Source organism: Castanea sativa, chromosome 4 (assembly GCF_040712315.1).
Source record: "Castanea sativa cultivar Marrone di Chiusa Pesio chromosome 4, ASM4071231v1".
In the NCBI taxonomy this organism is placed as follows: domain Eukaryota; kingdom Viridiplantae; phylum Streptophyta; class Magnoliopsida; order Fagales; family Fagaceae; genus Castanea; species Castanea sativa.
The window spans coordinates 25711682-25734166 of NC_134016.1; the positions used below are offsets into that span (position 1 = coordinate 25711682).

The 22485-nt window shown below is 35.3% G+C and overlaps 1 protein-coding gene across 1 annotated transcript; it reads left to right on the top strand.

Moving 5' to 3' along the window:
• The first annotated feature begins 10449 nt into the window (after positions 1-10449).
• Positions 10450-16878, top strand: LOC142630456 (surfeit locus protein 1). Its single transcript, XM_075804453.1, has 6 exons — positions 10450-10685; positions 10782-10885; positions 13797-14035; positions 14608-14782; positions 14860-15143; positions 16474-16878. Exons 1-6 carry the CDS (start codon positions 10511-10513, stop codon positions 16541-16543), a joined length of 1047 nt encoding a protein of 348 aa, XP_075660568.1. The 5' UTR covers positions 10450-10510; the 3' UTR covers positions 16544-16878.
• Positions 16879-22485: the final 5607 nt, after the last annotated feature.

Consider the following 22485-nt stretch of genomic DNA (forward strand, 5'->3'; position numbering starts at 1 on the left):
AACGTTATTTTGATAGTATTTCCTTTCCCCAACTTTCTCCACTATTCAAATTTCATCAATTGGTGAGTGAACTGGTTAAAAAGGCTAATTCATAGGTGAATAGTCTGGGCAATTGGGAAAGGTTCAAAAGGATTAACATGGGATCAATGTAATTAGACTATAATGTTGAAGATGACTTCAGCGAAGGCCTAAATTGTACATCAATTCTTTTTAGATTATCTGGTAAGTTTTTTTTTGCTAATATTATAAGCATGTTATGGTTGTTTCATCTGACACTTTTTTTTTTTGTTCTTTCTCTTTTATTACAGTTGCATCCCCGTCTGGATCTTCTACCAATGGTAAGTCCCCAGATTCTCTTTATTACTAGTTGGATGCCAGTGAAGGACATATTTTTTGGACATATCTCCCTTGCTTTCGAGTGCAAAGAATTGTGAATTTCTGCGATGATCAACTTAGGTTTTTGACTCGCGAACTCACAATTAGTAGAAATGTTCTAATCTTTCGAATTGTTTTTAATCTTAGTCATAGTTACATGTTTTATTTGAAATTTTTTTTTTTTTTTTTATGCAAGTCGTGTAAATAAAATGTTGAAACTAGATTTGAACCTTTTTTTATATTCTTTTTCTTTATTTAATTTTATAATTTGTTTTCTCTATCAGGTTCTTCCTCACACAACTCTACACCTTCAAGCAGTCTAAAAAGTGCAGCCTATGGGATCACTTTGGTCTATTTGGTTTGGCAATTTTCTTTGTGGCTGTAATTATTTGAGCAACCCAGGCTTAATAGATTAGAATATAGTCCCGGAGTGAATGCCATTTTGGTACAGTCAGAAAAGCTAGCTGTGGTGGTGGAACTACTCTAGAATTTAAGTGGATCTTCCCAAATTCAATTGTGGTTTGTTTGTTCTAAATCTTGTATAAGCCCTGACAAAGTACCTGTTGACCTACAAGTAAACTAAAAACACTGAATTCCATTCCTATAGTTGCATAAAGAGGACAAAGAAAGAACCTGTGGAAAAGTTTTGGCAGTTTTTTATATTATTTTATTGGGTTGTATAAAAAAGTAAGAAATGAAATGTTAGATGTATTGTAAAATAAGTTGGTAAAATAAATAAAGTAGCTTTTAGAGTTTAAAATAAATATTTTTTTTAGAAACCTAGATGTGAATGTTCTAAGGGGGCGAAGGATGTTGGTAGCTGTTTATATATTTATTTTTGGGTAAATTACAAAATTGGTCTATATCCTTTGCACCATATACCAATTTGATCTATATCATTTTCAATGTCGTGTCAATTTAGTTATTGTCATTATCCTTTAAGTAGAAAAAGCTGATGTGTCAAATAGAACAATAAAAATATTTTTCATATCACATCAAACTACCAATTGTATTACTACATGAGATTATAAAAAAAGTTTTAAAAAAACCCAAATTAAAATCGTGAGATCGATATCATCTCTCTCAAATCCGTAACACACACACACATACTCTCTCTCTCTCTCTCTCTCTCTCTCTCTCTCTCTCTCTCTCTCTCTCTCTCTCTCTCTCTCTCTCTATATATATATATATATATATATATATTTCTGCATTTCCTTTTCTCAGAGATCCCTTACTTCCAATATCTTCCTCTGTTTGGTTCTGAGAAAACAAGTGAAAACATAAGAAACCAAAAACTAAAGGTATGTTTAGTAACTGTTTTTTCCTTTTATTTTCTGTTTTCAAAAACAATTTTCTATGTTTAAGACTAAAAACTTTGCTGGTAACCCAAAATGGACTAAAAACAAAAAATTGTTCTCAAAACTCAATTTGTGAAGGAAATTGAAAATATGTAAAATACTGTTTTCAGTTTTTAATTTTCAAAAGTTAATGAAAACACGCATTTAATTTAATGAATCTATCTCATTTAATGAGTTAGCAATTAAAGTTCAAATCCTAAGAACAATATATTTTAGTATTTTCTATTTTTTCTTCAAAAACCTATCTTTTTAATTTCAACTAACCAAACATGTTTTTTATTTCAAAAATACAAAAAAATTGTTTTTTCTTTATATTCTCAAAAACAAGTTTTTGAAAATAAAAAACAAAAACTGTTACCAAACATAATCTAATCTTGCACTGGATTTTGTTATTTTCAGTTACAATTAGATCACAATTCCTCTAATTAGAATATGCTCAAAGCTTGATTTAGCTTTTATTATTGTGAGATTTCGTCGCACTTAGATATAAGACTCACTTTTTTTTGGGGGGTGGGGGGTGGTTGTACTTTCATTATTGCTTAAAGTAGGCTCTGTTGATTCGTTCTATGTTTTCTTTATGCATGTTCTTTCTTAAATAGGTGTTTTTTAAGCGTTTTGCAATTTTGTTGAAAATTGAGCCCTTGTGGCAGTCCATGTGGACTCCTAAATGTTGCCCAATTCAATAGCGCCACAACCATATGAGAAAGCAATAGAAATTTTTGAAAGGATTTAATTTATCTCTAGTACTTTTTTAATTGGAATTTTTTTTTATGAGAAACTGTCACGTCACCTACTAACTAAATAAAATATGGAGATTAAAATTCACTACCACTAGTTATTGTATGTTTAAAATAAAAGAACATGTCTAGTTAAAAAAGTACTAGAAGTGAGCCAAACCTTTTTTGTACATGGAAAAGAAAGCACAAGAATGATGGTTAGTAAAAAAGTAAAGGAGGAACAGAGTTAACTAAAATCAAAGTGAAAGGAGAATGTGAGCAAGATTGTCAATTATTAGAAAAAGAAAATTACATTCTCTAGTGCCACTTTTAGAGTTCTTACACGTGTGCTTTTTCTATGCTCAATGGCACAAAAGAAAACCAGGTATGTAAGGAGCCGTTTGGTAACGTTGTTCTAGTAACGTTGTTTTTATTTTTTGAAAATACATGTAGGTGAAAAAGTGTGTTGAAATATGTGTAATGTTATTTAAAAACTGAAAATATGTGTTTAAACACATGTACTAAACAGACCCTAAATATTTTTTATTCCAAAACATAAACGATGGCATGCCCATATCAAACCTAGAACCCCTATGAGTAGGAGAATCCAGTAGCAAACTCCAATGAAGTCTTTTTCTTCACGTTTATGGCAGAAACAAGTTCCACGTCTGCATTTAAATCAATTATGTCAAGAATAAGATCAACTATGTAGTATAATATGCTATGTATGCTTATCCATGACATTTAGATAGACAAAAATAGACAAGGCAAAAATATTAAAAACCTCGTATATATAATAAGAACATAAAATTTCGAGGCTAGAGACAGTCAATGAAGGATTAGTGATATTCCCTATAATACGAATTATGGTTTGAGTATATCATCCCCCTTATTAGATTATGTTCTCCTTAAGGGGAAGTTAAGTTGGGCTCACTCTACTTTAGATTGTACTTGTTGGAAATCTATTTTAGTCTAATAAGATCAATATATATATATATATATTCAAATAGTATCGACTTAATGAATTGCAATTTGTGTTGCTTGGGCTTGCGTAACACGTATAGGACCTTTCAAACCAGTTCTGGTTGTCATCTCAGCACAACAATGTAGGCCAACACCAATTCTATCAATGTCTCCCTTTAAACTATCCCTATTGTATTCATTTGTTTGGGTATGTTTGATTTAAGAATTAAAGTGAATCAAATCTAATAAAATACCATATTTTCTACATTTTTGGAAAAGAGAAAGAGAACTATATATTGTTCCAGAAATTTGTTCGAGGAGAATGATGTTGCAAATATATCAAAAGTTAATATTACTAACGAAGTATCTAGGACATGTGTTACTAAAAAAACCTAGTTCATGTCCAATTGTTTCAACAGGGAAGGATATATGATTATTTCAATAGGGAGGAAATATGATGTGATGGCAAATAAATCATAAAAAGTTATGATTTCATTATATAATAGAGTTACAGTACTATAGTCTTTTCTTTTTTTTTTTTTTGGCTAAACAAAAGGTCACTATTATTATCTCAATCCAAATTCAACGTTTCAAACAAACAATTATATCTAATACATTATGGTCACACTTTTATAAAAGCAAATAAAAAATATGCATAACATAAAATAACAATATTTAAATTGGTCATAGCAAATACCTGAAGTTCATGAAGAAGCAACGTGGTTTTTGGATGATTTTCTTGCAAAAGAGAGGGTCCAAAAACTGATTGCAGTTTAAGCCAGGGCATTGAATGTTGGATACCTTGGCATCAATCTTGGCTTGGATGTATTTGGCTATGCAGTCATCCTCATCATCTCCTGAAGCATCAGCTTGAACATTCGAGTCATTCACTTTGTAATTTTCATTTGAATTCCCTGTAATAATTTATGAGACACAGCGTTATAACCACCAAACTATGATGGTTGCACCTTCAGCAAAATAACTCAAACAAGGAGCTTTGCTTCAGTCCAACAAATGGTAATTTAAACTTCAGTTTGTACCATTCTGATTTCACAATGATCTTTAATTAAAGAAAAGCTTTTTTGGAGCTAAATTTGCAGAGTGGATCAATGACATTGCTTGAACATTGTTTCCTAAATTATCTGCATAAGATGCATGACAAGGTGTTTTACACTAATTCCTGATAACAGGCCCCTTCTTAAAATGGTCACTTTATGTACTTTTATTTTAGGACTAAGTGACATAACCTCTCCACATAAACAAGATGCTGAAGCAAGGTCATGGGATGGTCTCTGTCGCAAATAATCAAATTATATTAAACAATTTCCGTAGTCTCCTTAATTTGAGCTATATGCCTTCTAAAGAATCTACTAATGATCATCTTTCTTTCCAATGATCCATCAAAACACCCTGCTTTTCGCTACAATTAAGTTTCAGCCAGGAAACTGTTATTGATAGTTAGGTATTTTGAACCATGAATACGGTTGGTGCTACCTAGCTGGTCCATAGAACTTCTTTACCTTGATTAGGCATTTGGTGATCAACACTATTGCATAAAGGCCACTCCAGTCTCCTCCTTATGGATGATCAACCCACTAAGTTGGAAACAAAGATGGAGGAGAAAGCAATCGCATATGGGTATCCCCATGCCCACGGGTAGGTATCGTTAAGGCACCATTATGGTGTGTGGCCGTGGACACATGATATTTTACATGGCCAGAACTGGGGGGAAAACCATGGTAGATGGTTTTGACAGTGTCCACTGTCCTTGGTATGATAGATTTTGTTAACTATTATGATTGGTACTATATGCCCAATCTCTGAAATATTTTCTATTATTAATTTTTTTTTTTTTTTTGGTGATGGTTGTACAAACCACAAGAATGATTTCATTTGGGTCACAGGACAACCAGTAGTTGCAAGAAATGTGCAGCATCGCATTGGTCACACACACATGAAGCACGTACACCATCTCCACTAGCTCATAAGGGAGTGCAAATGAGGATTATAGAATCATGTATTTTTGTGTTATTATAAAATGGACTTCTTTAGTGCACAAAACTCTTATTTTTTGTGAGGTTTGGGAGAGGTGATTTATACTAATGGTAATTGTATTTAAATATATAAAACTAATGTAATTACCTTTGGACTTTTTATTTGACATTTTTATATGTATTAGGTTGTAAAATTTAATATTTATTTTAAAAAATGAAGTAACCCATCCAACAATATTTCCCTGTTATTGGAAAAAAAAAAAGCATTCTACAAGAATTCATAACCACACTTAAAATATATTCAACATAATAACCTTTCACTAGATTTTTTAGCATCATTCCAGACGCAAATTTTCAAATGGATGCATTCTATCATAATGCATTTTGTTCAAATGCATTCTGTGAGAATGTATTCCACCAATAGAGTTACCAAAAACTTCCTTTAGTAGATTGCCTTACCCCACCTACTTTATTAATAAGAAGTTGCTAACCACCATTATATAGAGACTTTATATGCTACTACAACAATTTATTTTTCAACGCATAGATTACACATACACCCGATGGGTATTTTTTTAATTATAAGTAAATAATTAAAAATCAAAGAAGAAGAGTCACCCAACTACACTGGCTGTATACAAAGGGACACATGAACATGGACCCAATGGAAATTTATCCTATGACTTGACCCCTCATCCCCATTTTTAAGATACCACTTAAGTTAGTACAATATTTCGTAGTTTTCCAAATCCCTTATAGATTTTCAACATTTAAAACTTTTTTTTTATTCATCATTCTCTCTTGTCATTGAAGAGTCCTTCCTCACATTGAATATTTGTCGAAGGAAGAAAAAATGAAAGAGTCCGTCATGTGAAAATCTGTAGTGATTCCCACATAGCACAGCAACTAAAGGATTAGTTACATCAACAGCTATTTATTTGTGTCTGTTACATGTCAACTATTCATGCCAATGACAACTAAAGGATTAATTAGTTTTATTAGTAGTTTTATTTAGGTTAGGGTTATTTTTATAATTCAATAAGTAGGTTTTCTATAGCAATTAGAATTAGGGATAGTACTCCTACATAAGCTAAGTGGTGTACTCCTATTAAAGAGAGATTATTTTGATGAGTAAAGTTTCTATTGAAGTTTTCTCCATGCTCTGGTGCTGACTACAGCCAACCCAAGGAGCTAACTTCTAATGTTTCTCCTTTACTCGATGCTGACTCCATGCAAGCCTAGGTGCTGCTCCTAGGTCATCTATCCCTATATATCCTGTTGTTTAATTTTCATGTTACAAAGTTTTGATTTGTCCTGCATCAGGGTAAACCACCTCTATTCTTTTTTTTTTTTTTCTTTTTTGATAAGTACCTCTGAACCTGATTCTAAATGAAAAATATCAAGTTTCTGACCAACCTCCGCCTTCAAATTGGTAGACAGTTCAGTTGAAATCCTCTCATAAAATCTATCAATACTATCATCCACCATACACCCAACCCACGACTATAAAACCCCTCTAAATCATTAGCCATGGTAGCAGCACCCCAAACACCACCCACCCCCAATGTTGCACCACAGCCCACCCTAGAAGCCACATAACAATAAGACACCACCACAAGAGCACCACAAACACAATCCACACAGCCATCCTTGAGAGTGTTACAAAAGGAGAAAAGGAGGGCAATAGGATGCTCAAATTGTGTGATTCGCGGTCTTTCAAAAATGTAGTAATTAATACTGCCTTTACACCAACGGCTACTGGGATGGAAACCGCTAAAAGTGTGGAGCGAGATATTAGGGATACATCACAAGTCAAAGATCACCCGGAATTAAATGAGCGTTTTATTTTTAAAATGGGGCTGAATGGGAAATATGTGGTGAAATGGGCTGATGTGGAGGAGTTGAGCCCAATGAGTGATGTGGAGCCCATTAGTGGTGAACCACATAGTTTTGTCCCTAAATTTCCTACTGTGGGCCAACCATCTCAAAAATTTTGGAGACTGAAGGAGCAGCAGCACCACTCAACAGGCCCAACAACAAAGCCCAATCAGTCAGAGACTAATATCACCGTTCCTTTGGAGCTTCAAGTGCGAGATTTAGTTCTCTGGGTCAAAATGGGCAAATAGCCATAGATGCTGAAGAATATAGTTAGTAGGCATCAGTTCAAAAGTATATATAATAGTAACATCTCGACTCTTTAAGAGTCGATTTTGGGGTATAAATCGACTCTTTAATGCTCGATTTTCATGGTCTGATTCTGTCCGATGTGGCATTTTTTCCACGTGGCAACTACTTGGAAATCGAGTCTTAAAGACTCGATTTACAAGCAAAATTTTTTTTTTTTCTAAGTCCAGCGGTTCCCTTTGCAAAAAAAAAAAAAAAAAAAAAACCCAGGTGGCGGCGCTGTGCCGCGACTGCTCGGTCGCGCCGCACCCGGGGCGCGCGGGGTCGCGCCGCCCGGGCTTGCGACCGGGTCGCGCGCCCAGTCGCGCGACGGCAGCCGCGCCAGGCACGCGACGGGCAGGGTCGCGGCTCGGGCCGCGACCTGGTGGGTTTTTTTTTTTTTTTTTGCACTGGGAACGGATGGACTTAGAAAAAAAAAAATTTTTCTTGTAAATCGAGTCTTAAGACTCGATTTCCAAGTAGTCGCCACGTGGAAAAAATGCCACATTGGACAGAATCAAACCATGAAAATCGAGCATTAAAGAGTCGATTTATAGCCTCAAAATCGACTCTCTAAGAGTCGAGATGTTACTATTATATATACTTTCAAACTAATGCCTACTAACTATATTCTTCAGCATCTGTGGTTAATTTCCCATTTTGGCCAGTTCTCTGCAACTGCAAAAGACAGACCTCTTCCCACACAGAATCACCAAACACAAAAGGCGATAGTCTCGTTGAGCCGATCTCATCGGGGCTTTGTCGCCTTCACCTATCCACCGCAGCTGCTGTCCATCACATCACCGATCCCAAAAGCAACAACAATCTAGCTGGATGATGAAAAGATTTAATGGGTTTGGGAAATATATATGGGTGTGAGGACTGATGGTTTTGAGGAGGCTATCAGGGAGTTGATGAGTGCTATGGAAGTTAATGTGGAAGATGATCTTGAAGGTTTTACTCCAAAGAAAATAATAGGTAGTTCAGAAACTAGAGGGCATTGTGAGTTGAAGAATTTGATTACTAAGGTTGACTACGAGGTTGGGAGTTCCAAAATAAGAACAAACAGCAGTGGGAGGGTGAGATCAGAATTATGAATTTAAAGCTACTTTCATGGAATGTAAGGGTCTGAACTCTGAATGACATCTCAAAAAGGTTAAGGATGAAGAATTTACTTAAGCAATGGAAGGCAGATGTAATTTGTCTTCAGGAAACCAAGTTGGAGTACGTGACTAGATGTATTTTAAGTTCCTTGTGGGGTAGCCAGTTTGTTGATTGGTCATTTGTGAGTTCAATTGGGGCTTCTGGGGGTATATCCTACTTATGTGGGATGGAAGATTTATGGAGAAGGTGGATGAAGCAGTGGGGGACTATTCTGTGTCTGGTTGTTTCAAGATTTTGTCTTCAGGTTTTGAATGGGCATTCACTTGGGTATATGGGCCAACTTCTAATGCTGATAAGAGACTGATGTGGGAGGAACTAGCTGGGGTGAATAGTTGGTGGGATGTGCCTTGGTGTGTGGGGAGAGATTTTAATGTGGTTTATTTCCATAGTGAAAGAATGGGTGCAGAGTTTATTACTCCCTCAATGCAAGGATTCTCAGACTTTATTTTCGAACATGGGCTGGTGGATTTCCCTTTGGTGGGTGGTGCTTTCACATGGTCTAATAGTTTATCCAGATCTTGGATTGATAGGTTTATGGTATCTTTGACTATGAAGGAGCAATATTCCATGATGACTCAAAGACGACCCCCACATTTATTATCAGACCATTTTCCTGTTCTTTTGGAGTGTGATGTCTTACGTAGGGGATGAAGCCCTTTTCGCTTTGAAAATACATGGTTGAAGGCAGATGGGTTTACTGACTTGTTAAAAATTGGTGGGATTATTCAGTTTCATGGTATTATTACCTTCTCAAACTACAATTAAGGGAAGAATTAAAAAGTGAGGGGGCCATGGCTCTGCTAGTGACAAAATCAAAACATCCTTGTCCTCAATTAAGAATTTCAAGAAAAAAAGAAGAAGCAAATCTTAATTCATTACATAGGCCTTGATCTCATGAATCAATTTAACCAGCAAAAATTAACATCCAAAGATTTCCTACAATTCTATTTTTCTTTTTGTTATTTCTATCTATTAAATAGATTGACAAGTGCAAAGATATTTTTTAAAAAAAGTACAATCAACTCCAAAAAGAAAACCGATTACAAAATTTTCCAAATTAAGGAAAAAAAAAGACCAAAAACCAATCAAAAGAAAACAACAGGTGGCCCTAATTGCTAAGTTTTATAAACATTAAAAAATATTGTGAGAAAGAAAAAGAAAAAGAAATGTAGGAACATCTGAATGCAGAAGCCGCATAGAGAAACGAATTCACGGCAAGTGCAAGCATAATCTGCTCCTCTCCATTTCGGCAACGTAAAGGGCTGTATACGCTATCCATTTCAAGCGCATCAGCTATGCTAACTAATTGCCTTTTTTTAAATTAAAAAAAAAAATTCTACATAACAAAAAATAAGAAATACCCAACAAAGCTTTATCATCGTATTCATATACATCTAATACTAGTCTAGAACTCAATCTCAGACACACAAAGAAGCACATGAATAAGTCTTCAGAAACATCTATGAATGACCCATGAGATGAGAGGCGCCTCTGCTCCGCTATATATATAGGGTTTTAAACTAAAACCCTAGATAGACTAGAATAACCTTAACCTAATTAGCAGTAGTACTGCTATATTTTTATATCGTTTAGGTCCCTATATTATATGGGCTTCAGAGGCAAGCCCATTTATGACAAATGGGCTTTCTGTGAACTATGATCCGACCCGGTAAGGCCCATTAAATAAGCTGAGTGATGAGTCCAAGGAAAGCCCTCCATAAACCCTCTCAGAAAGAAGAGAAGAGAAGTGGAGAAATGAAATGAGATCAAGTTGAAGATGGCCATTTCCAGAAAGCTTTGTGAGCTCAGTAGAAATGGTGGAACCCTTAAGAGGAAGTGGGTCCCACTACCAACACAGCCACAGAAACTATCTTCTTGCTTCTGTAGTAGTAGTAGTAGTAGTAATAGCTCCACCATTTCGTCCATACCTGAAACCCAATCCCAAGATCACGGTATGTATGACTGTATGTAGCTGTGTTTTTTTTCTTGGGTTTAGAGTTGTTTCATTAATTGAAGGCTTACTTATTTGTTTTGTGGTTTTTATATAGGGAATGAGAGTTCTAGGTCCAGATTGTCTAAATGGTTGCTATTCCTTCCTGGAGCTTTCACTTTTGGCCTTGGCACTTGGCAGATTTTGAGAAGGCAGGACAAGGTAATTCTAATACTTCCTCTATCTCTCTATTTTCTCTTGGATTACCTGATGGACGGTTCTGACAGGTGGGGTCGTGTATCCGTGGTTTAGTTCCGAGGGATGTGTCCAAAGGACCCATCATCAAACAAAAAAATTGTCTCTAGTCTTTTCTATTAAATTTTTTTTTTCCTTCCCATTAGTATGTATGTTATGTGGTGCTTGTTTTCCTTTTTCATTTTGAAAAATTTTGGATTTTTTTGGTTTTCCATATTTACAAATTGTCAGAAATGTGTTGGACATTCACAGCAGCTGGTGAAATGTGGCAGATTCTTTTTTCTTTTTTTTTTCTTTTTTCAAATACGTAAATTTAAATGCCAGATGTAAGTGTTTTCTCTCAATTTACTTTGTCAAAAAAATTATTTTAAAAAGAAGAAGAAAGAGATAAGTACTAACATTTTGTTAGGACACACAATGTTCTTACATGCATATATAGGAGTAAATAAATGCTAACATTTTACTTAAACCTTCAGCCTTGCATGTAGAAGATGGCAAGACGCTTTAGTAAATTCCGCACAATCTTAGTGCTTAACAGGTCTTGTGCTGTCATCAGACAATTTTCAAGGCCGTAAAACTCATTTTAAGACCGTCTAAAATTTCTTCTTCTTTTTCAATTTTTTATTTATAAGTAGTAAGATTTTAATGTGAAAGGGGAGATTCTCTATGCACACTGGATGTGTGTATAGAAGATACTCATAAAAAATGAAAACACTATCATTGCATATGAATAGAGGGTGAATCAATGAAATCTAAGAATAGAAATTTACTCATTATTGCCTATGATCGGGACCACTCGAACAATGATCTTAAGAAGCCAGATTTCATCTCTAGAACTGTTGACTCCTTTTCATTAAAAAACATTCACTTCCTTCTCCCTCCATATGGTCTACATTAAACAAAGGTGGTGCCATTATAAGTAAGAGAGCTTCCATGTTTGCTAGACCAGCCACAAAAACCAAATAAATCATCTATCACTCTCTTCGGCATAACCAGTCACCACTGTTCTCTGAACATAGGGGAAAAAAATGAGAGCCCATAACTTAGGAGCAACTTTGCAATGAAGTAGCAAATGGTCTAATTTTTCACTATTACGTTTGCAAATACAATATTGATTTACAAAGTGAGACTCTTCTAGTTAGAATTTTCCCCAAGACTGCTGTCTATGAAAAAAGCAACCCCCTCTGGTTCCTAAAACTAGAAGTCAGCACTTTTGTTTTTATCAAATTTTGAGCCAGTTTGATAATGCTGTAGCTTTGCAAAAGACGTTGTGAGGGAGTTGCTGCAAAGATCTTTCTGTGGTGTCTTAAGGGGTTCTATAGGGATTAATTTTTCTTGGAGAAGCATTTGTTGCGTTGAGGTGCCTTCAGATATTTCATTCTTTTGCATGTGCTGTGGCATTGGATAAAATTGTAATGGTTGATCATCTTCAAAACCATGATGTTGATTATTGATTTGTGTTGCATGTGTAAGAACAGGAATCGATTGATCACCTTCTACTCTGTTGTATAGTGGCAAGAGATATTTGGTCAGTTGTATTTTCAATGTTTGGAGTATCATGGATCATGCAGAGGACCATAGTTCAATTACTAAGCTGTTGACAAGGGGATTTCTACTTCAACAAATATCTAAAGCTTGGAATGCTGTCACATTATGTGTCTTCTAGACAATCTGGCAAGAGGGAAACAGATATATGTTTAGTTGAATTTTCGATATTTGGAGTATCTTGGACCATGCAGAGGAACATAGTTCAATTACTAAGTTGTTGCCAAGGGGATTTCAACTTCAACAAATATCTAAAGCTTGGAATGCTGTCACATTATGTGTGTTTTGGACAATTTGGCAAGAGTGAAACAGTATAACGTTTGTTTGTGTCAAGTGCCCAACACCTGATGTCAAACAGTCCTTGCTGAGATGCGATGGTTTTTTTAGGCAATATCCAATGACCAATCCTGTTCCTTCTTAGAGTTTTAAATAGCTTGCGGTTGAGTTTGTGGTTTACATTGTGGAGAAGTCTTGTATTATATATTCTTTCTCTTGTTTAAAATAAAATTATTTTAACTAAAAAAAAAAAGAGTTTCTGTGACTTTTCCACAAAAACATTGTTTGGTAAATATTTGCAGAGGCAACAATATGTAACGTGAATTATTTACTTAATGTTCAGTAAAATATATATTTAGAAGTCTTGTGAATGCTTGGTAGGATGAAAATAGATAGCATAAGATGTTTCGAGAAAAATTTAAAGCATTACCATAGGAATTTTGATGCAGAACAGAAGTAGAAAAATTGGAAATAAGGAGTGACAACAGGAACAACTCTTATGGATCCTTAAGAGTGGTTGGTAGAAGCATCGATATATATAGACTTAAATATATATATATATATATATATTATTCTTTATTATTATTATATTTTTTATCAGTAAACGTCAATTTTATTCATAGAAATATAAGTGCAACACAGCCACAGTTCACAGGCAGAGTACAAGGGCTGTCAAAAGTTATATGAAAGTACATAAATCCAAAAACTTTAGTATATCTGGGAAAGAATGACTAATGCTTCAGCAAATTACTTACTTCAGCAGATTATGATACTTATGCCTAATGCTTTAGGAAGCTTCACCCTGCCTCTCACCTTTTGACCTTGCACATTGCCTATATGCTTCTAAGCATATGTGTGTTCTCACAACAAACAGTACTTTTTTATTTTTTGGACAATATGATGGGTTGGCTCATTCTTATTGTGTCAAATTTATGTTTGTGACCATAACTGTATCCATGAGATTTAATTAACAAAACCACCAAAAGCTTTGAGTCAAAGACTGAGTTGATTTGAGTTAAGTGGACTATTATGTTTGACAATGTTTTATATGCTGCAGATAAAAATGCTGGAATATAGACAGAATAGGTTGGAAATGGAACCTCTGATGCTTAACAATGTATCTCCATCAAATGGAAAATTGGATTCTCTGGAGTTCAGGAGGGTTAGATGCAAAGGAGTTTTTGATGAGAAAAGATCAGTCTATGTGGGTCCACGTTCAAGAAGCATTTCAGGAGTAACTGAAAACGGCTACTATGTAATCACACCCCTTTTGCCCATCCCCAACAACACTGAGAGGTATGTGCAGCAGGAGTTTATTAGCTTCATTAGTCATTGTAACATAACTCGCTACAATTTGTCATACTTGCTCTCTTTCTTTGAAGTGTGTTATCCAATTAAGTTGTTAGAGAGGGATTTTCTGTATTTAAACTATGCTTGAGTTGTATTCTTTTTCTTTTACAATGTGTTAACCAATTAAGTTGTTAGAGGGGGATTGTCTATATTTAAACTATGTTTGAGTTATAATCCTTTTCTTTACAATAATTTCTCACATCTGATGTCTGAAGTTTTTCATGGAATAAATAAATAATTAACATTGTACTTTTTTTTATTTAATGATTTGACATTACAATGGGAGATGAGGGATTTGAACCTTGGTTCTCCTAACAAAGGAGAGCAAGCTATGCCACTAAGCTACAAGGCTCTTGGCAATCATAACAATGTACTTATTGTAGGGTTCTACTGTCTTGGAGAGAAAAATTCTCAAGGTTTTATCCTCTCCTTCATATCTTAAAAAAAAGGTTGTATTGTCTTGACTGATTGATGGTTTGTTGTATTAGCTAAAAGTGTATTGAATATTTTTCTTCCAGCGTGCAGTTGCCAATATTGGTTAACAGAGGATGGGTTCCTCGTAGTTGGAAAGAAAAGTCTTTGGAAGATTTACAATCCAGCGAACTTGCTTCCAGTACAGCAACCCCACCTGTCAAAGATAGCGAAAGCAGTTCTTGGTGGAGGATTTGGTCTAAGAAGCCCAAAAATATTGAGGTTTGTTTTGTAGTTACTTGATGCCTTGTTCAGGTGGGGCATATCAAAGATACAATCTAAATTTTTGTAACTTACAGGTCAATGCCCCTGCTGTCATTCCTTCAGAAGTTGTTGGAGTAGTTCGTGGGAGTGAGAAGCCTAGCATATTTGTTCCGGCAAATGATCCAAGCTCCTGTCAGTGGTTCTATGTTGATGTTCCTGCATTGGCTCGTGCTGCTGGACTTCCTGAGAATACTATCTACATTGAAGACGTAAACGAAAATGTCAATCTGAGTAACCCATACCCGATTCCAAAAGATGCTAATACCTTGATTCGCAGCTCAGTAATGCCACAGGACCATCTTAATTATACATTCACATGGTATGCTTTTGCTTCTTTAGATACACCAAATTTTGGATGCACTTGCAATCCTCTTCTGAAAAGACTGGTTTGCTGTTACTGCATTCATAATCATTCTTTATTCATTTATGCCTTGATCTCAGTTTATATTGTTCATGATTATGCCAAGAATGGAAGGAGTTCATCTTCCAATTGTCATGTTTGTTTACCATATTGAGGACCTATATATAGGCCAGCAGTGCCACTATGATATTTCCCTGGTCAATTGGGAAATAATCAAATTAATTTGATACATTAATTTTAACATATAATGAAAACTGGTCAACAAATTGTTAGTGAAAAGAACAATCTGTTCTGTTAAAGGTTCATACTAAGTTATGCTAGTTGCATGTTAAACAGCTACCAACTTGCCATTACTTCTCAAAGCCACAGATAATTCAAAGCTTTCATGTACTTATTATTTGAAGAAGGCATAATTTAGATATTAGTTTTAAGTTCTATGGGAACATCTTTATGTAAGGCAGAAGCCAGTGTTACTTCAAACATCGTTTCTGTTAATCAAACTGTCTGTTAAAGGTTCATACTAAGTTATGCTACTTGCATGTTAAGCAGCTACCAACTTACCATAACTTCTCAAAGCCACAGATGATTCAAAGCTTTCATATACTTATTATTTGAAGAAGGCATAATTTAGATATTTGTTTTAAGTTCTATGGGAACATCTTTATGTAAAGCAGAAGCTAGTGTTACTTCAAACATCATTTCTGTTAATCGAACTATCAAAATGTTTTGATCACTGTACATTAATGAAAGAAACGGGAGCCAAATAGGAGGACGTTCGAGGATATGGAAAGTTATGACTAGCTTTTGGCCTCTTTCAGTGGCACTTTGTTTGACTGGTCTAGAGCTTGGGGACTCACCTCTAGTGATTCTCTCCCTATGTTCCTTAGCTCTCTCCTGTGTACTTAGTTTCTTTTTCTTTTTTTATCTTTTTACTCTTGCTCTTCCATTTGTATTTTTTCTCTGCCTTATGTTTTTCTGTATAAAGGTAGTGTACTTGAATATACACCTTTATTGCCTATCAAAAAAAAAAAAAATCAATGAAAGAAAAGCATGCTTGTGGGTTTTGGTTGATGTGGGAGGCGCAAATCCCAAAATGTATTTTAGCATGTTATTGCACTCTTCTACATCTAGTTGTTTACTTAATTATATAATATGTTGAAGATATGAAAGTCACACATTTCCACAAGCAACAGGCCAACAGAATTATAAGACATATTCTCTCGCAAGGTTAAGAAATTCTGGGACATACTACACTACCTTTTCTGATGTCATGTTTTATTTTGCTCAGGTACTCTCTATCTGCTGCTGTCACGTTTATGGCTTTCAAAAGATTAAGGCCCAAAAAGAGTCGGAGATAGCATTTTTCTTATCAGCGGTAACTTTTACCAATCATTGTTCTTGTTCTAAATCTCATCCATGAATTTGATTTAGGAGAACATGGAAAAGTTAAACCCACTTCCCATCAATACTGTCCTTATTGAAATGAGAGAATTTTACTGTCTTTATCAAAATCAGCAGAATTTTAACTGTTGACAATATTTATCTTTTCATAAGGTCTTAGTTGACAGGAAAATGTTTTGTGAATCAGCTGCTTTCATCATTAAATAAGCTTACATGAGGGCAGTCAAGTCGATGGAAAATAATGTTTTATTTTCTGTTTTGATATAGTGAAAAGTCTCTTTCAAATCTGGCATAGAAGCTGTTTCTCTCTACCTTTTCTTTGTTTGGTGTGACATGATGTACTTTCCAGTTTAACAGAGGATTCCATTGGCCCTATATAGAGATAAATTGTGATTAAAGTAGTCTAACAATATGGAATTAGACTTCATTGGGAGGAAAGGTGTAGAATTATGAAGTTAGCTAATTAAGTTATATTTCACCTCTCTCTCTCTCTCTCTCTCTCTCTCTCTTTGTAGTAATCATCTACATCACCTTGCAGCTCAATTGGCACCACTTGGTGACTTCTACAGAGTAAAGTTACTACATCCATAACAATTTCACAACAAACTCTGAGTTGCAAGTTGATATTGGTGGATAAAAAAGTGACGTCAGTAGTGAGCCTATATTATAACCAATAATAAATTGTTACTTAGGGATTTTTTTTTTTTAAAGTTGTGAAAATATTGTGCACATAGCGTTACACTTTCCACAAATCCATAGTTCAAATGTCTACAACCCATTGTAAATAGTGAAACATATTTTGAATTTAAAAAATGGAGAAGAGAGGAAGGAATGTGGGATGGGAGTGGGGTGTGTTTTGAAATTGATTATCCCTTTTAAAAGCTGAGAAGGATTACAAACAAAGAAGGCCAACATGAACCACTTAGCACATTCTCGGTAGAGTGAATAGATTTTGCCTCTTTTTAGTGGCACAAGAGGGTGGAGCCGAGGTCGAGATTGTTGTAGCTCCATTTCGTGTGTTAGTCCCTGCCCTGCAATGATCAAAGTATCAGTAATGTTGAGCAATTTTGGAGAAAATTGTGGAGTGAGTGGGTTAGTAACAAAAACTTAATGTAATTTGGTAAAGTGGACAATATATACTCTCAAACCCGAACTGTGAATGATGGGGGCCTGAAACGGTCACACTTGCTCTTTTGAATTGGCGCCTTGGAGGACTGGTGCGTCAGTTGTCCACAATGATGTAGTAAATAACTTGTTGAACCGTCTTCATGAGCGTGATATTGAAGTTTTTTATTTACGCCATCGCTTGGATCCTCTGGTGTTTGGGAAATTAGGCCTAAGTTGAATAACAAGGACCATGTCCAATTAGTCTTGCTTGAGATTTTGTTGCTTATGCCATGGAATATGGAAATTACACTCATCTATTAAGTTCGTTGACCTAAGATTCTAGAGCACTGATCTTGCGATATTTGCAAAAGCATTCATGTTTCAGTTTCTTGGTTAGAAGTTTTCCCCATTATTCATAGCATCTTGTCGCTCCTGATGTAATCTTAATGTTTCTATAATAAAATTTTCTATCAGTGGTAGCTAAAAAATGGTGAGTTGGAGTTGATGTAATTTTTATTTGAGCTCTTCTACAAATATATAAAAATCTCACAATATTTTCATAATAAGCTGAAATTTTTCCAACCGTAAGTCAAAATAAAATAAAAGGAAAAAAAAAAATTCCCCAAACCCACCACCACTCAAAACAAGCCCTATTGAGCAAATGTTATAAGATTTTGTTATGACTAAAAACTTTCCCATTTTTTAATATTATTTGATACCGTTTTATTTAACTAGATTTCTAATGAAGAATCACTCAAAAAATAATAATGATGCAAAAGATACGGGAAAAATATAAGCAACTCATCATTTTTAAGCAAATCGAAAATTTTTCATCTCTGAGTAACTTCTAAGCTAGACTCAACCCTAACACAACTCTATTGATACAACCCAATTTTGACATGTTTTGACCCAAGAATTTACCAACAAATTTATAAACCATGATAGTGTTAATGTGTTTTTTTTTTAATTAGGAGATTTGACTTAACTTACACTTCATTCATATATATATTATAAACCTAAGAATATTTGGGAAGGAATAAACATTTTCTATAAGGTTCCTATAAATAAATCAAACATATGGATGCCACGTTCTTAAAAATCTTATTGATTTAAATAAATAAAAATTTATAAAAGAAAAACCCAAAAATCTTATAGATATCTAATAAAAAAAAACTAAATGTTAAGTTAATAAAATGAAGGTGAAATACCAATTTTATCTTCATTATAAACACACATATAGAAACTAAAAGATATACAAGTAAAATTATATATATATATATATATATATAATCCTATCCCTTCATTTATAAAATCACAAACACAATAGAAAATACAAAAGAAAATTATCATATTTCATTCAATTCTTTTATAGCTTAGATGGAGGGGAGGTGAGAAGAGAGTAAAGGGAAGAGAATATTTAATTAACCCTGTTTGAATGTTTTTTTTAAAGGGAGAGGAAGGGTTTGGAGGGAATTCTTATTCCTCCTAACCCTTATATTGGAATTTTCTCAAATTTGGAGGGGAGAGGGGTGGTGGGACTAAAGATTCTAGTCCTAATAATTTTTTTTTTTTAAATTACTCATTTTAGCCCTCACCACATTTTCACAATTTACAAAATATGCCAACCTCTAAAATGGTAAAAATCCTTTTTGTGTTGTTTCAATACTCATCATCCACCTTAGTTTTCTCTTACACCTCTCTCTCTCTCTCTCTCTCTCTCTCAAATTCTTAATACTTTCTATCTTTATTTCTCTCTCTTGAGTTTCTTGACACGGAATTAGGTCAATTTGGGGGTCTATAATTTTTACAATATTACATAACTTGATAATATTTTTTTAAAATTCACATTCTAAATCTTGTCGTTGAATTACATATTGTCTATATTTTTAATATGCATGTCAAGTTTATGCCACTCAAATATTATTTAATATTTGATACTTAGATTCTTCTTTTATGCATAATTTTTATATAAAAGAAAACTTGAAATTTAAAAATATAATTTATGAGATAGTTATTAATCTCTAATCATTTTGAAAATCAGCAACTATGAATGGTATATAAAGAAAATGATATCCTTAGATGGAGTAGTCAAAATTCATATCCTAGTTAATAAATCCTAAAAATTAATAAATTGTTATTTAATTATTATTATTCTTTTATTGTTATGATTGTTCATAAGGACATTGACATATAGGGGAAAACCAAAATAAGTTTCTAGGATTTTTCAACCTAAAAAATTACTAGCTAGGCTCACTAAAAAGTTTTTTTCTTTTGGTAAATCGGAATTTCATTAAACAAAATTAAGGATTACAAAGTCTAAGGTATGTGATACCTCAAGTGTCAGCTGCAAGCTGATACAAAATACATGAGGGGGGATGGGAATGCAAATAAAGAGAACTAGCACTACGAATTCCTTCCTTGCCAAAATGTCCACACAGTGATTTCCGTCATAGTGAATGTGGTCAATCCAAGCTTCCTCAAAACACTGGAGGAGGGACCTGCAATCATTAATAATATTCAAATAAGGATATAGAGAGTTAGGATAAGCATTATGGGAGTTAAGCACATTTGTAACAGTTTGAGCATCAGTTTCTATCAGGAGCTTTTTAATGTTCAGGTTCTTGGCTAGGCTAAGACCATTTCTTAAGCCCCATAGTTCAGCAGCCATCGAGTAAGTAAAACCAATGTTTCTGCAGAAGCTGTCGATCCACATGCCATTATGGTCTCTTATCAGACCACTTGCCGAGGCCAAACCCGGGTTTCCCCTAGCTGACCCATCCGTATTCAGTTTAAAGAAACCAAACGGAGGGGGTTTCCAACCAATGTATAAAACATTTTTTTTCATGTTGGATCTTTTGGGTGGAAGGGTGTGAGTGATTTCCTGGGAGAGGGCTTTTATTCTTTCCATGACTTTGGGAGCCATGAAGGGTTGGGCTTCCATGACGTATTTGTTACGGGCTGACCATATGGACCACACAGCAAGAGGGAGGGTTGTGGACCAAGGAGTGTTCAGCTAAGATGGGATGACCAACAAAGAGGTGGACATGTGCTTTAGCCACTCTGTGAGGTTGAGATTGAAAAAATCCGGTAGGAGTGAATTATTTGAAAGGCCATGCCATATGGGATGAATGCTTGGGCAGTTCCTGAGAATATGAATTGTAGTTTCAGAGTATGAGAGACAAAGAGGGCATGAGTCATCATTTATAACGTGTCTCTTGAGGAGCTGATTTTTTATGTGAAGGCGGTCATGGCATGCAAGCCATAGGAATGTTTGCACTCTTAGGAGGGTGTGTAATTTCCAAAGCCAATTCCAGGCGGTGGCGTTATGGGTTAAAGGAAGGTTTGCAGCAAGAAGATAGGCCGTGCAAGGATTGAATTGTCTGTTTGGGAAAAGGTTCCATGTGGGTAGGTCACTTAAGGTGGAGAGAAAAGGTTTGGGAGGCTCGGATAATGTCATGGACCTGGTTTGGAAGGGCAAATGATAAAGCATTCAAGTTCCAATTTTTGTTGGCATCCCAACAATCCTTAACCTTCATGGTGGTGTAAAGAATGTGAAGCGGGCCTTGGATGAGGTTTCGGAGAGGACCATGACCGGTCCAGTTGTCATACCAGAAGTGGGTTGTTTTGCCATTTCTGATGATCCAATGGCTACCTTCATCACAGATGGATTTGGCTTTTAAAATGTTGTTCCACGTCAAAGATTTTCTTTTGGTGACATTCGAGGTACTAGGGTATTTTTTTTTTCCTAAAGGTGTCAGCCCAGATAATGTCAGCTTTAGTGCTGAACTCCCATAATCTTTTGGCTAGGAGGGCCCTATCTTGGCTCACGCTCTTTGGTGTACCTAGACCTCCTAGGTGTTTTGGTTTTGTGACAACATCCCAACCAATAGCATGCATTCTTTGCTTTGTGGTCGAGTCGCCCCAAAGGAAGTTTCGGTTGATTTTATCTAACTCAGTGCAAGTTTTATGGGGAAGCATGGTGCACTGCATAAGGTGGGTAGGCATGACTGAGGTGTCAGAGTTGATAAGTGTAAGACGACCCGCCATGGATAAGGTTCTAGCTTTCCAATTGGAGAGCTTAGCACATACCTTGTCAACAATGGAATCAAAGGCTCGCTTGTCTCTACCATCAGTGATGATGGGGACACCAAGGTATCTCCCAAACTCGTTCGTACGTTTCATGCCCAGCTCATTTTCAATGGCGACGATATTCTCGGCAATAGTGTGGGGTGAAAAGAAGAGTTTTGATTTGCTGTGGTTTACTTTTTGGTCGAAACAGTTGCAAAAGGTATCAAGAACTCTTTTGATGGTGATGCTATTCTTCTTGGTTGCCTTAGCAAAGAGGATCAGGTCATCGGCGAAGAAAATATGCATGAATGAGGGGCCATCTCTAGAGGTTTTCACTCCAGTCCAATTTCCAAGAGCGATCTCAGAGTTTATGAGGTCAGTAAGGTACTCCATGCATAGGATGAAGATGTACGGTGAAAGGGGATCACCCTGGCGGATGCCCCTTAAAGGGAGGAAAGGATCAAGTTTTTCGCCATTTATAAGAACCGAGATGTTGGGCGAGTTGATAAATGACATGATAAGGTCAATCCACGCTTTTGGGAAGTTGAACCGCATGAGGACACGATGGATGAAACTCCATTCCAGTCTATCGAAAGCTTTCTCAAGGTCGATCTTAAGCGCCATGAGGCCACGCTTGCTTCTGGAGATATTCATGGAATGCACAATGTTCATGTCCTTGTCAATGAAATAACTAAAATAGAAAGTTACAATGCCACTAGTTCAT